General features: G+C 47.8%; 1 protein-coding gene across 1 annotated transcript in view; it reads left to right on the top strand.

Moving 5' to 3' along the window:
* Positions 1-16,337, top strand: part of LOC149460736 (uncharacterized) — a 69,868-nt gene that overhangs the window by 17,263 nt on the left and 36,268 nt on the right. Inside the window, exon 2 of the mRNA XM_089679325.1 lies at positions 6,892-6,906. Coding sequence (XP_089535451.1) covers positions 6,892-6,906 — 15 coding nt within the window. The remainder of the gene's footprint in view (positions 1-6,891; positions 6,907-16,337) is intronic.

Raw genomic sequence — 16,337 nt, 5'->3', positions numbered from 1 at the left:
TAACAATTCCCGATCCCCAATGTCATAATTTCTTTCCGAGGGAGAGCGCCTTCCTAGAAAAGAAAGCCACCAGGTGCATTAGTTCCTTGGCCCCTACTCTTTGTGACAAAACTGCTCCTACAGCTACTTCTGATGCATCTACCTCTAATATGTATGGTAACGATGCATCAGGGTGACTCAGGATGGGAGCTGTTGTAAACAGTTTCTTTAAAGCCTCAAAGGCAGCCTGGGCTGCTGGGGTCCACTGAAAATGTATCCCCACCTTTGTGAGCTGAGTGATGGGCGCTACCAGGCCTGAGAAGTTCTTTATAAATTTTCTATTAGAATTTGCAAACCCGATAAACCTCTGAACCCCCTTCTTATCCGTGGGGGCTGGCCATTCCAAAATTGCCGAGATTTTCTAAGGGTCCATAGCAATCCCAGTGGTGGAAATAATGAGACCCAAAAACGAGATACTACTCTGTTTGAAACAGCATTTCTCAGCTTTGGCGTAAAGCCCATGCTGACAGAGTCACTCCAGCACGCTCCTGACATGCTCCCGATGTGCCTCCAGGGACAAGGAAAAGATCAAAATGTCATCCAGGTACACAATTACAAAAATGTCCAGAAAATGTCTAAAAATGTCCTCCCCAAAATGCTGAAACGTGGCCGGCGCATTACATTATCCGAGTACGAAAAGCCATCTTCCACTCGTCCGCTTTGCGAATACGGACCAGGTTATAAGCGCCTCTGAGATCGAGTTTAGAAAAAATTAAAGCTGTCTTCAATCTCTGGAACAGCTCAGGGACCAAGGGAAGGAGGTAGCGGTTCTTGACTGTGATTTTATTTAAGTCCCTATAATCGACACACGGCCTCAGGGATTGGTCTTTTTTCTCAACAAAAAAGATCCCTGCCCCAGCCGGTGATGTGGAAGGGCGGATAAACCCCTTCTGAAGGCTCTCATTAATATATTCCCTCAGTGCCCACAGCTCTCGTTCTGACAGCGGAAAGATTCGGCCGAATGGTATTTCAGAACCCGGGAGAAGATCAATGGGACAGTCATAAGCCCTATGTGGGGGAAGAATATCTGCCCCCCCGAAGGCTAAACACGTCAAGAAACTGATGGTAGGCCGCAGGCACAATTTGGGCTAACTTGGTATCAGTACTCACACTTAATAAGGTTGATGTCTCTAGTGGTAACCTGGGTAAGCAATGCTCCTGGCAATAGGGTGAGTAAAATTGAATCGACCCGGCCCTCCAGTCAATTTGCGGGTCATGGACTCTTAGCCATGGAAGCCCCAAAATAACTGGAAATAGGGGGGATGCGATGGCGTCCAAATGGAGAAGCTCCTGATGATGTCCTGCCACTGTGGTGTGTATAGGAGGGGTCTCCCGATCTACCATCCCCGATTTAATTCAAGACCCATTGGCCAAAAAAATGTTCAGGCCATGCTCCTTGGTGAGCAAAGGAATCTGCTGCTAGGCTGCGAAGCTAAGGTCAACAAAGCAGCTACACGCCCCGGAGTCAATAATAGCTGTCACCTGTATGATTCTTCTGGGGAGCTGAAAAGACACAGGTACCGCCAAGTGAGTGGGGTTGCCTGTGCACACAGGAGACATAGCAGAAATAATAGAAGAGGACTTACAGAACTTCTCTGAACAGGAGCGCACCATGTGACCCGCTGCTCCGCAGTAGAGGCATAGATTGTTTGACCAACATCTCAGACGTTCCTCCGTTGAGAGGGATGGCCGCATCGGACCAAGTTGCATGGGCTCAACCCATCTGATGATTCCGGACTCCGATCTCCAACACTGACCTTTGGCAAGACTGGTACCCTTGGCAGCATCCATGTGGGTCTCGGCCCCTGGCTGGACCTCTCCTGTCTCCTTTCCCGCAACCTACGATCGATCTGGATAGCCCGATCTATTAGGTCTTCCAAGGAGTCAGGTACTCCTACTCTGGCCAATTCATCTTTTAAAGGGTCAGACAAGCCCAACCGAAATTGATGACGCAAGGCTGCATCGTTCCACTGAGTGTCTCCACTCCAACGCCTGAATTCAGCTGCGTAATCTTCCACAGCCCGGCGTCCCTGCTGTAAGGAATAGAGGGCTGCCTCAGCTGAGGCGGCTCGATGCGGGTCATCATACAGCTGCGCCATTGCCTTGAAGAAGGTGGTGGCAGAGTTCAGGTGTTGGTGGCGGGTCTCCATCAGGCAGTGAGCCCATCCCTGGGGTTCACCCTGCAACAGGGATAAAATAAATCCTACCTTCATGGATTCAGATGAGAAGGTCCGTTGTTGCAGATTGAAATATAAATGGCAGGAGTTCTGAAAGGCCCTGAACTTTCCTCGATCCCATTGAACCACTCGGGTGTTGGCACTCGCGGTTCTGGCGGAGGAATGGAGAATGTAGCTCCAGTGGAAGGTTCAGCGGAACCCCTGGCAGAAGGTGCACTAACCGGATCTGGAGTTGCGGACGCAGTTGCGGCCAGGCTCTTGACCTGTCCCTCCAGATGCTTATATCCTTCTTCTAGTGTTTTAACGGCCCGTGTGAGTGCTGCCAAATGTTGGCACATCTCTTCCCAGGGAGAGGGTCTTCCTCCAGACTCTGTCATGGCCATATCGTTCTGTTAGGGACCTGCCAGCGGTAGCCTCTAGCGTTCCACAGACCGGAATTCCTCAAGGCACGGAATCTAAGCTCTGACCTGCTTGTTCACCAGGGCCCCTGATGGTGGGGATGGACTTGGAGCAGGCCGAAACCAGGTAGCGGCCCCTGGGTGCACTTAGCCGTGGTAGAAGCACTTGCTGGAGAAGTATAGCAGGTGAGAGCCTGATGTAAAGAGATAGAAAGAGCAGGGTCGGGCAGGCCGGGTCGGTAGCGGTGGAGGCAGCACGGTACAAAACAGTAGACAGAAGGATAAACTGGTCACAAGCCGGGTTCGGTAACAGAAGATCAAAACGTGTGGGATTAGACAGGAGAATGGTCAGGCAAGCCAAGGTTCAGAGAAGGAGACAATCAGCACATCAAAGGTCAGGCAGGGTCGGCAACAAAGCAATCTAACCTCAGGAACACAGGATACAGGTAAGACCATACGGCAATTGGAGCACAGACCTGTCCTGTTTTAAATAGGGCGCCCTGCGCCCTGATTGGTGCCAGGCGTGCGTCCGTAATTGCGAGTGTGCATGCACGACTGCGACTGTCGTCACGGGTGCCCGGATCCCAATGCTCACATGCTAGTGCAGCTGGGCATACCGCGCATGTGCAAACCCGTGCGCGATCGCGGCCAGATCTGGGGTCCCTGACACTTGTTACTTAACCTCCCTGGCGGTTTTCCCGAGTGTAGCTCGGGGTAAAATTTCTATACCACAAGCGGTAACCCCGAGCTACACTCGGGCTTACCATGCGGCGCTGCTCTGGGGGTCTGTGCAGCACTTACCTTGTCCTTCGTTCCCACGATGTGTGCCCTGCAGCGTCCCCAGCCATCTCCTCCGGCCGATGCCGGCATCCGGCTTCTGTGTTCCGGTCCCCGTGACGCCGGGACGTACGGGCGCCGCCGCCGGCGGCGGGAAATTTAAAAAATGTCTTTTTTTTTTTTTTTCAATTTTAAATAGTAAAACATTGCTGTTTCATCCCATTTCACATACATTTTGTCCCGAGTGCTTTGTCCTGCGCCCTGCCTGCATTTTGTCTGTTCTTTCTGCCTGGAAACTTAGAAAAGTCCATGGCGTCCAAAAAGCGTCCCTTTACGTCAAAAGCGGTTTTAGACCGGCTAGAGAACAGCGATAGTAAATCAGAACCCCTTACAGAATTGAGTGATAATGATTTGTGGGGAAATTTTCCTAAAAATTACAGCCTACAATAAAAAACTATTTCCATGCGAAAAAATGGTACCGCTTTCAGCACAAAAAATCGGAAGGAATCATACCGCTAGGGAGGTTAAGGTACAACAGGCTCGTTTGGAGCTTAATCTTTGTCTTGCCACAAAACCGGAAAACCAGCTACGATGGAGGAATCATAACATGGCGAGACAAACCGGGTTCTCTTTTGGCATGTAAACTTTCCCATAAACATACTTACTCAGCACTTCCTAAGCTTAGGCTTTCGGGAGGTCACATCTCACAGGATCCTCAAAAGATCCTTCAAGAATGTAATACGTTTTATTCTACCTTATATAGTCTATAGTCTACCAGCCTGTTGAGCCTTCCATGCTTCAAGATTTTTTAGGACCCTTACAGCTCCCTTCCCTTGCAGATGCCCACAGGGAACTTATGGAACAACCTATAACTAGTGAGGAACTTGGTAAAGTTATTAAAATGCTAACGTCCCATAAGTCCCCGGGCCCCGGCGGTTTACCAAATGTTTACTATAAAACCTTCTCTGACCAACTTCTCCCCCATATAGCTCTTTACTTCAATTCCTTGAGAGAAGACGGGGTTGATTCCTTTAGATGAAAATAAAGCATATATTGGTGTTATTCCTAAACCCAATAAAGATGCGACTGATATCCTTAATAATCGGCCTATTTCGCTAATAAATTGCTACCTGAAAATATTGACAAAACTTTTGTTCCTGTGTCTTAATTCCTTTTTGGTGCAGTATGTTCACAAAGACCAATCGGGTTACATATCTGGTCGCCAAACATTAGATCAGATTCAAAGGTTCATAGCTTTGATTTCTGCTGTTTGCTCTAATTGGGATGCCCCTGTTTCTCAGGAATTGCTGCTTCTTTCTTTGGACCTCCATAAAGCTTGTAATATTTGTTTACTGTTTTGCGAGCTTTTGGATTTGGTCCTGCGTTTCTTACACTTTTGCAATCATTATACAACACCCCCTCAGCTCAAGTGTCCCTTAGAGGTTACAGATGCCCGTGCTCCAAATTTGACGTGGCACCAGACAGGGTTGGCCACTCTCCCCACTGCTTTTTGCTTTGGCAATAGAACCCTTAGCTATGGCGATCCACTCTCTTGCTGGAATCCAAGGGGTCCCCTGTGGTCATCAGGAACATAAATGTGCTTTATTTGCTGATGATGTTCTCATGTATATTGCATCCCCTCTGGCCAGTTTACCTAATCTATTATCTCTCTTGAGTCACTTCTCTGAACTTTCTGGACTGACTCTAAATTCTCATAAAATGATAGCCCTTAATGCTTCATTACCTTCTTCAATGGAGCAATGGCTTCAAACTCTATATGACTTTCAATGGGCCATCAACTCCTTACCCTATTTGAGGGTTAATTTGATGGCCTCAAGCAAACTATCTCCCTATTTTCAAATGACTTAGGGAAGATCTTCATCGTTGAGCTGCTTATTGTGTATCTTGGTTTGGCAGGATCAGCTCTATTAAAATGAGCTTTTTACCTCAACTATTATACTTCTTTTGGACCTTACCGATACCAACTCTGAGACGCGAGCTGTGGCTCCTACAGGCAGAGGTGCTTCATTTTGTGTGGAACGATAGAAGGCCTCAAATGAACCAGAAGATATTATACGCTTTAAAGTCACAGGGTGGGGTTGGCCTTCCTAATCTCTATGCTTACTTCCAAGCAGCTCAAATTGTGCAATTGGCCTATACTCCTGCTATGGAATCTACTCCCCTCTGGGGTTCTATTGAAGCTCTTTCCTGCCATCCTTTAGCGGTTAGTTCCTTGCCTTGGCTCCCTAATAGATCTTGCCCTCCTATCTTATGTCCTACTCTGTCTTTCTTGTTGACAGTTTGGGATAGAGTACGCCATCACAAACCATTAGCCTCCCCACACGCTCCCTTAGCCCCAGTTTTTTGTAACCCTGAATTTGTACCGGGTCTGGTCCCAGCCCAATTCCAATGGTGGATCAACAAAGGGTTGCTGTGGATAGGATACTACCTCCGGGGTGTCTGGATTTATCCTCTTCAGTACTTTACAGAGAAACTACAGATGCCCCCCATGGAAATGTTCAGATATAATAAAGTCGCCTATTTTATCAGCTCAAAAATTGTTTTACTAGATGGAGCGCCCATTCTTACCAGTTTTGAACTTTCCTGTCACAAATCTCATACAAATCTCTCTAGAGGCCGTATTTCTGTGGTGTACGCCCTTCTTGCTGATCCAAACTGTAAACTCCACTATATGGATCAATGGGAACGGGACCTGAATGTTAGGTATGATCTATCTGATTGGCAAGACATAGCCCTGGAATTGTCTAAAGATTCCATCATTACTACCTGAATTGAAGCAAACTATAAAACTATTGAGATGGTACCGGCCCCCAACTCGGACGGCGAGGACCATCCTTCTGCCTCACCAATGTGCTTTCAGTGTAGCGGCCAGATGGGTTCTATGTTCCACGTTTGGTGGCAATGTCTGATAGTTACTAGATTTTGGATCTGCATGTTTATCCTTATCTACAGGGTGATGGGGTTAATGTTTGTAGGGCCCCGGAAATGGCCCTCTTCCATAAATTTCCACTTACAGTACCAAAAAGACCCTTAACCACTTGCTGATCGCAGATAGCTGTATGATGGCTTCACTGCATCCAGCCAGTTCTGGGAGGGCATCATATGACATCCTCCTAGAGCGCGCCCTCCCGTGTGCCCCCGGAGGTGCATACTCTGCGATCTCCATGATTGCTGTGTCCTATGGACACAGCTGATCATGTGATGTGGTAAAAGGCCAATCACAGTGGCCTTTTACCACGTGATCAGCTGTGTCTAATGACACAGCAGATCACTGGGAAATGCAGTTGCCAGTTATCAGCTGCACTTTCCTCACGCGGTCACAGTGTGAGGAAAGTACTGTCGATAACCGGAAATTGTCAGAGGAGGGATCGGCACCAATCATCAGGGCACTGATGATCAGTGCCCAGCAGTGCCGCCCACCTGTGCCCACCATTGCTACCCACCAGTGCCTCCCAGCAGTGTCGTCAGTCAGTGCCCAGCAGTGCTGCCAGTCAGTTCCCTGCAGTGCTACCAGTCAGTGCCATCAGTCAGTGCTACCCATCAGTGCCACCTATCAGTGCTCATCAGTGTCTCCTATCAGTGCCACCTATCAGTGCCCATCAGTGCCGCCTATCAGTGCCCAACATTGTTGCATATCAGTGCAGTATCATCAGTGCCGATTCATCAGTGCTGCCTATCTGTGCCACATCATCAGTGCCGCCTATCAGTGCCTATCATTGCTACCTATCAGTGCCCATCAGTGCTGCCTATCAGTGCAGCCTAATCAATGCACATCAGTGAAGAAGAAAAATTACCTGTTTGCAAAATTTTATAATAGAAACAAAGAAAAACTTTTTCACATTTTTGCTCTTTTTTTGTTTATAGCGCAAAAAATAAAACACTCAGCGGTGAGTAAATACGACCAATAGAAAGTTCTATTTGTGTAAGAAAATGATAAAAATGTCATATTGGTATAATGTTGCATGATCGCGCAATTGTCATTCAAAGTGCGACAGCTCTGAAAGCTGAAAATTGGCCTGGACAGGAAGGGGGAATATGTGCCCGGTAGGAGAGGGGTTAAGTGTCTTCTTTGTTGTTAGCAGCGAGAATCACTATTGCTGAATATTAGAAGAGATCAATTATTCCGCTTCAATATGTTCACAACAAATGAGATTGGATCCTGATTAACGACAGACTCACCTGTGTTTTACATCATAATACCAACATGTGTGATAAAACGTGGGTTCCGTGGAGTCCATACATCTCCGTGCCCTAGTACTTCCTGATTTGGCTCTCCTCTCTTCTCCTCCCCCTCCTCCCCTCTCCTCTCCTCCTCCTCCCTTCTTCTCTCCTTTCCTCTGCTCTCCTCCTCCTCCCTTCTTCTCTCCTTTCCTCTGCTCTCCTCCTCCTCCCTTCTCCTCTCCTCTGCTCTCCTCCTCCACTCTTCTCTTCTCCTCTACTCTCCTCCTCCTCTCCTCTCTGCTCTCCTCCTCCTCCTTTCTCCTCTCCTCCTCCTTTCTCCTCTCCTCCTCCCTTCTCCTCTCCTCTCCTCCTCCTCCCTTCTCCTCTCCTCTCCTCTGCCCTCCTTCCCTCTCCTCTGCTCTCCTCCTACTTTCTTCTCCTCTCTTCTCCTCTGCCCTCCTCCTCCTCTCTTCTCTTCTCCTCTGCTCTCCTCCTCCTCCCTTCTCCTCTCTGCTCTCCTCCTCCTCCCTTCTCCTCTCTGCTCTTCTCCTCCTCCCATCTCCTCTCCTCCTCCTCCCTTCTTCTCTCCTCTCCTCTGCTCTCCTCCTCCTCTCTCATCTCTCCTCTCCTCCTCCTCCTCTCTCATCTCTCCTCTCCTCCTCCTCCTCTCTTCTCTTCTCCTCTGCTCTCCTCCTCCTCCCTTCTCCTCTCCTCTCCTCCTCCTCCCTTCTCCTCTCCTCTCCTCTGCCCTCCTTCCCTCTCCTCTGCTCTCCTCCTACTTTCTTCTCCTCTCTTCTCCTCTGCCCTCCTCCTCCTCTCTTCTCTTCTCCTCTGCTCTCCTCCTCCTCCCTTCTCCTCTCTGCTCTCCTCCTCCTCCCTTCTCCTCTCTGCTCTTCTCCTCCTCCCATCTCCTCTCCTCCTCCTCCCTTCTTCTCTCCTCTCCTCTGCTCTCCTCCTCCTCTCTCATCTCTCCTCTCCTCCTCCTCCTCTCTCATCTCTCCTCTCCTCCTCTCTTCTCTTCTCCTCTGCTCTCCTCCTCCTCCCTTCTCCTCTCCTCCTCCTCCCTTCTCCTCTCCTCCTCCTTTCTTCTTCTCTCCTCTCCTCTGCTCTCCTCCTCCTCCTCTCTCCTCTCCTCCTCCTCTTCTCTTCTCTTCTTCTCTCATTACTGTTACCCTCTTTTCTTCCTTTCTGCTGTCTCTTTTATTTTCCATGTTCTGGTGCTAGTTGAGTTCCATGTTGTATGTGTTGTGCACTATGTGTGGTGTGTATGATGAATGCTCTGTGTGATCCATATGTCTCCTATTATTGCTTCCCCTGTACAAGGTGGACTTAATGCTGGGAATGTTCTATGTGACGTCTCCAGTCATTATTGCACACATTTCCTGCTTCCCTGCGGGATGTCTGTTGTTTATTCATCCGCCTGTTTGTTGGGGATATTTCATACCTTATTTTATAACGTGACACTTGTCTATTACATTTTCTGTAACTTGAAAAATTTAATAAAAATATTGGAAAATAAATAGTTGGTTGCATAAGAGCTAGATTTATTTTTTCTCAGTTTTTTTTTTAGATATTTTTGATATTTCATGGAAACCACAGGAACGGTTATTATACTGTTTCTCTGGTCTGCAGTTCCTCTGAACTCCACAAGGTGGTGATCTCACTTCTACCCAGACAGGAAGTTATTATAGAACACAGACAGGAAGTGATGTCAGGTACAGACAGGAAGTTATCTGGAAAAAAGACAGGAAGTTCCATACCATAGGAAGCAGAGAGGAGACGTTGGTGGACATGGCAGCAGAGGAGGTAATAAGATGTTATTTCCTATTTACACCCAGTAACCCCCTATCATGTCCGTCCTCTTCCCCCACGGTCACGTCCGTCCTCTTCCCCCACGGTCACGTCCGTCCTCTTCCCCCACGGTCACGTCCGTCCTCTTCCCCCACGGTCACGTCCGTCCTCTTCCCCCACGGTCACGTCCGTCCTCTTCCTCCACGGTCACGTCCGTCCTCTTCCTCCATAGTCACTGTGACGTCTTTTATCTCCAGCAGATGATGATACACACATATATAGTGTGGGAACCCAGATGAACCCCTTCAGGGGCAGAACATTCCCCCACTTCCGGGGCCGGAACATTCTCCTCATTGTGGAGATAAATTCTAGTAATATGGTCCTCTAAACAAACAGCACTGACAATAAATAGACAAGACAAGGACCATCCTGACCATACATGGCCTACAAAGGGCAATGATGACACTACACAGGCAGCCAATGGGCAATCATTACACTATGCAGCCAACACAATGATGGAGTGCCGGGGTCAGGAGTATGGAGCATAGAGCCCCTTAACTTGCTGCTCAGGAGGAAGAAAACATTCCCCATCCGGCCATGAAGAATATGTTCCATCATTGGTGTCAGAGGGAGGGAAATACTGAGGGGTCTGAGGGAAGTAGAGGAGCTGGAGGGTCTCTCAGGGGTTATTGAGGATGGGAGACTTTGGGGCCCCTGAGGGAGTAGTGGAGTTCAGGGGCTTTTAGGGGGTAGAGTAGTTGAAGGAATCTGGGTCTTTGATAGGGTCGGCGGGGAGCATTGCTCTGAGGAAAGAAAAGTTTGTCAGGCTCAGGGGGACACTGAGGTAGGGAGGGGGGCTCTTGGTCTTTGATTGTCTTCTTACCTGCACTTATTTCTATTTCAATGGCTTTTATTAATTTTTTAAACAGTATAAAAAAGAGGCAATAAAACACGTCCACAGAGGGGCTATCAATTGCACAGATAAAAAAATGCAAAATAAAAAAAAGGAAAAACAGTGCTCTAATGCCAACAGGGCAAAAGGTACGCCCACGCAGGGGATATCATTGGCACATAAGTTACAAAACATTAATGTAACTCTGACTATAACAACTAAATGCAGCTGTCCAGTCACACCAAAAACAGAGAGAGAGAGAAAAAGGAAGAAAGAGAAAAAAAAAAAAAAGGGGGGGGGGGCAAAGAGCAGGGGTCCACGAGCGCCAATACCGAACGCCATTACATCCCCAGACTAGCTGGGGGGAGTGTGGGAAAGGCATATTGCAACCACGGCTCCCATATTTTAAAAAATTTACGTTGGGAGTCGTTGCGGATACTCGACATCTGTTCGTTGAGCATCATAGTGGTCATACGATCCCGCACCCCCTGAAGAGGGACAAACGGACTCTTTCAGGTCTGAGAAAATGTTCTAGTGGCCGATAAAAACAGATAGGAAGCCAACTTCTGCTGGTGAGCCAAGAGGCACGGGATGGGGCAATGAAGCAAAGCATACCGAGCATCCCGGCGTATGGAGAGATGGAACAAGGTGAAAAGGAGGCCAAACACACGAAACCAAAAACGAAACAGTCTCGGGCATGACCACCAGATATGCAATACATCTCCACGATGGCCACAACCCCGAAAACATTGATCACTATGCACTTACTTTCCAGACCTCCTTACAGAACTCCTACCAGGAAAGGAAGGCAACCTTCACCTTCTTACCATCTCACTGGTCAAATAATGTATTCCAAGATACCAAGTGAAATTAAGGACAATCCTTCACTCCTTGGTGGGCACCTATTCTTAGAGGAGGTCTGTTGGTGCATTATCAACTAAAAGGTAGTCAGGGGTCAGTGCTGAACATCTTCAGGAGACACTCCAATACCTTCCCATGACACAGGCTCTGGCAGTGCCCGGTGCTGGAATTCAGAGCCCCAGGAACCCACCACCACTCTGTACAATGTCCTGGATATTACAGTATACTTGGTAATCAAACCCTTCCCCCTGCTGTCCTCTTTCTACCCATACTAGGCTGTCATTGGAGGGAAGAGAACAGAATTATCCTGATTAGCCAGGAAAAGTCATCAAGTTCCCCTTCCTGGACATCATGATGAGCCGACATTGACCTCACAGCACTGCCTCAGAGCAAACAAGTCATAGGAAGGATCGTATATATCATTCCTTGTCTGCAGATCTAAAACTCTTCAAAACCAGTTCAGGGACCAAACAAACCCAACAGAGAAAAGGGGATTTCTGATTCAGCAGGTCAAGAGGGTCTTGGGACCTCCTAAATGTAAGAAATATTAAACAGTCCTGACTAAATATCTTCTTATGAGGGAAGTAGTTCTTAAATATCCAGCAACCCTCCTATTCCCCCCTCACATCCACATCCTATTATTGTGTGACCAATACCATCCAAATCATTCTTACTTTCATTTCCCAAAGTTATCCGTCTACAAGGAGACCTGTATAGATCACATGATGGCACCAATGAGGATGGAGGAGGACCGGAGTCACATGACTGAGAAGATACTAAACCTCACCCTGGAGATCATCTACCTGCTGACCGGAGAGGTGAGGAGGATTCTGGGAGGTCACATGACATCACTATTATCTCTATTAATAAAACACAGACCTGACCGGAGAGGTGAGGAGGATTCTGGGAGGTCACATGACATCACTCTTATCTCTATTAATAAAACACAGACCTGACCAGAGAGGTGAGGAGGATGCTGGGAGGTCACATGACATCACTTATCTCTATTAATATTATTATTATTATTATTATACGGGATTTATGGCGCCAACAGTTTGCTCAGCACTTTACAATATAAAAGGAGACAATACAGCAACAATACAGTTCAATACAAGAGGGATTTGAGGGCCCTGCTCCTTGAGCTTACAATCTAGGAGGGAGGGGCTAGTAGTACAAAAGGTAGTAACTGTGGGGGATGGACTAATTGGAAGAGTAGAAGATTCCATTGTTAGCTGAGGGCAGGATAGGCTTCCCTGAAGAAATATGTTTTCAGAGATCACCTAAAATTGAGCAGAGTAGGCAATAGTCTGATAAATTGGGGTAGAGCGTTCCAGAGGATGGGAGAAGCTCTGCAGAAGTCCTGGAGACGAGCATGGGAGGAGGAGACAAGGGAGCTAGAGAGCAGGAGGTCCTGCGGGGAGTGGAGAGTACGGTTTGGGTGATTTTTAAAGACAAGATCGGTGATGTAATTTGGGGCAGAGTTATCAATGGCTTTATACGTTATTGTTAATGTTTTGAATTTTATCCGTTGGGCAACGGGAAGCCAATGGAGGGATTGGCAGAGGGGGGTGGAGGACACTGAGTGGACACCAGTGAAGGGATTGGCAGAGAGGGGTGGAGGACACTGAATGGAGGCCAGTGGAGGGATTGGATTAGAGGGATGGAGGACACTGAGTGGAGGCCAGTGGAGGGATTGGCAGAGAGGGGTGGAGGACACTGAATGGAGGCCAGTGGAGGGATTGGCAGAGAGGGATGGAGGACACTGAGTGGAGGCCAGTGGAGGGATTGGCAGAGAGGGGTGGAGGACACTGAATGGAGGCCAGTGGAGGGATTGGCAGAGAGGGGTGGCAGATACAGAACAGCTAGTAAGGTGGATCAGTCTGGCAGCAGCATTCATGATAGACTGAAGAGGGGATAGCCTGCGATGAGGTCGGCCAATGAGGAGGGAGTGACAATAGTCAAGGCGAGAGATAACAAGGGAGTGAATAAGTTGCTTAGTGGTTTCCGAGGTTAGGAACGGGCGTATCTTTGGAGATGTTGCGGAGGTGAAGTCTACAAGGTTTGGACAGTGATTGGATTTGGGGCTGAAAGGACAGATGGGAGTCTAGGATTACACCTAGTACCCTGGCATGAGGGGAGGGAATGATGGTTGTATTATTGATCTTGATGGAGAAGTCAGGGGAGGGGGCACGGGCTGGGGGGAATACTAAGAGCTCAGTTTTGGAAAGATTGAGTTTGAGGAAGTGGAGTGACATCCATGCCGATATGTCACTTAGTAGGTTAGTAATACGAGAGGAGACTGAAGGGGTGAGGTGAGGGGGAGAAAGATAGATTTGTGTGTCATCAGCATAGAGATTGTACTTAAAGCCATGGGAGTTTATCAGGTGACCAAGGGAAGAGGTGAAGATGGAGAAGAGAAGGGGTCCAAGGACAAAACTTTGAGTGACCCCTACAGAAAGAGGGAGTGAAGAGGAGGAGACAGAGTTATAGGTAACACTGAAGGAGCACTGCGATAGGTAGGAGGAGAACCAGGAGAGAGCAGAGTCTCGGAGGCCAAGAGAGTGGAGTTTTTTGAGGAGGAGGGGATGGTCAACAGTATCAAAAGCCACAGAGAGGTCAAGTAATAAGAGTACAGAGTGGTGACCATTGGTTGGGATTAGTACGGAGTAGTGGCCATTGGTTGGGATGAGTACAGATTAGTGGCCATTGGTTTTAGCAGTTAGTAGATCATTAGTGAGGTTTAGTAGGACAGTTTCAGTGGAGTGGAGTGAGTGAAAGCCAGACTGTAAAGGGTCAAGAAGGTTGTTGTCGGTGAGGTGGGAGATCAGGCGATTGTAGACTAAGCGTTCTTGGAGTTTAGAGGTAAATGGCAGCAGGGAGATGGGTCTTAAGTTGTTCAGGTCGGTGGGGTCCAGGGAGGGCTATTTAAGTATGGGAGTGATGTGCGCATGCTTTAGAGGGGAGGGGAAGGCACCGTTAGAGAGGGAGAGATTGAAGATGTGAGTGAGGGAGCATAGGATGGAAGAAGAGGGTGACCGTAGTAGTTGTGAGGGGACAGGATCCAGGGGGCTTTTGAGAAACCTTAGTGACCTCTTCAGTAGTGGCAAGACCTGACCGGAGAGATGGGGAGGATTCTGGGAGGTCACATGACATCACTCTTATCTCTATTAAAAAAAAACAGACCTGACCGGAGAGGTGAGGAGGATTCTGGGAATCTAACATGATATTCCTATTGGTTCCTCAATACAGAGATTTCCTCTTCTGAAGTCAGGTGATCATATGACCATCACAGTGCCTCCATGTGACTCCCTAAAACCTGAGAGACACAACATGCAGAAGATTCTAGAAGTCACCAAGAAGATGATGGAGCTGCTGACAGGAGAGGTGAGCGGTGCCGGGAATTCTGGGACATTCTCCAGTAACAGACAAGGGATGTGTCTGGATGGTGACTGTATCATTGTGTGTGTCAGGTTCCTATAAGGTGTCAGGGTGTCACTGTCTATTTCTCCATGGAGGAGTGGGAGTATTTAGAAGGACACAAGGATCTCTACAAGGACGTCATGATGGACAATCAGCCGCCCCTCACATCACCGGGTAAGAGGAGACTTTATTGTAAAGGAGAGAGCAGTACGGAGGATCCACCTAGATCCCCCATCATCTGATAAACACATAGAAACAATGGATTCAGTCAGTGTGTGTGTTTCCTACAGATGGATCCAGTCATGGGAACCCACCAGAGAGACGTCCCCGTCCTCTGTATTCCCGGGATTCCACACAGGAAGGTCACACCATCCCTCACCATCATCAGGTAGATGAGGAACAATCACTGATAGTATCATTAGGATCTGTACATTATCTGCATTGTTACCATTGATGTCATTTTTATTATATATTCAGAGTGGAAACCTGAGAGATCCTAAAGTTGAGGTTAAAGAAGAGATAAAAGAGGAGGAGGAGGAGGATGGGGGGATGGAGGAGTCAGAACTTCTAAAAGAACACAAAGATCTGTACCAGGACACCATGGTGGAGTCATCCAGCTACAGGAACCCACCAGAGAGATGTCCCCGTCCTCTGTATTCCCGGGATTCCACACAGGAAGGTCACACCATCCCTCACCATCATCAGGTAGATGATGACAATTATTGGTAGTTGTGATTTATACACAGCATGTTTGTTACAATGAATGTTTTATTATATCTTTCAGAGTGGAATCCTCGGGGATGATAATATTGATGTTAAAGAAGAGTATAAAGAGGAGGATGAGGAGTATGGAGTGATGGAGGAGTTTTCAGAAGGACACAAGGATATGATGGAGCCACCTAATACCAGGAACCCACCAGAGAGATGTCCCCGTCCTCTGTATTCCCGGGATTCCACACAGGAAGGTCACACCATCCCTCATCATTACAAGGTTGGTGAGATGGAGAATCTAGAACATTGACTTTTAAAGATGATGTGTGGATTGTTTATCTGACCTTACATTTTACAGATGATATTTTCTCCCATTTCCTTGATTTAGAGTGGAGATCCAATCGATATAGAATTTGAGGTGAAAGCAGAAGAAGAAGAGGCGTATGTGAGGGATGATCAGCAGTCTATGGAGGAGGATGGAATAACGGGGACATTTATAGAGGAGGACACTCCTACAGAGATCAGCACAGGTGGGTCATGAACACTAAATCCATTCCTCCACCCATACTGCTCACTGATTGGTCCAGAGTAGGGCGGGGACTGGGTGATATCAGCCTGTAATCCCCTGGTCACTTTCCTGAGCTGTGTTCCCCGTCCTGTATTCCTGGATTTCTCTCGGATAATCTTCCTTCTCTGTGCTGCAGACACAATTTATGTATCTAGACTGGATTTATGGAGGTTCTGGGGTTCAGCTGGCAGCAAAATGTTGATTTTCACTATAGACGATATTCATCCTAGGCACCTGGGGTGTGTGCTTTGAGTCTTTGGCCCAATGTCTGGGTGTAGGAAGATCTCTGACAGAACAATTCTCCCAGGGTTACTTGCTCTGTTATCTGCTGGCTGTGCCGGGTGGAGGGATATGTCTGTATAGTCTCAGACCCAAGTCACTGAGTGCAGTCTCAGGAGATGGGAGGCAGCGGTGTGGGATCTCTGCAACTTGTCTCATGTGGACATCTAGGCCACCACTGATTGCTGAATACCAATATTATGAGTTCTGACCCTTACACTATATAATTTATATTGTACATT

The sequence above is a fragment of the Staurois parvus genome, unplaced genomic scaffold, assembly GCF_062004578.1.
Source record: "Staurois parvus isolate SC_StPar_1 unplaced genomic scaffold, SC_StPar_1.0 ptg000221l, whole genome shotgun sequence".
Taxonomy (NCBI): Eukaryota; Metazoa; Chordata; class Amphibia; order Anura; family Ranidae; genus Staurois; species Staurois parvus.
Note: the sequence above shows the minus strand (reverse complement) of the source record. Positions and strands in the feature narration are given on the sequence as shown.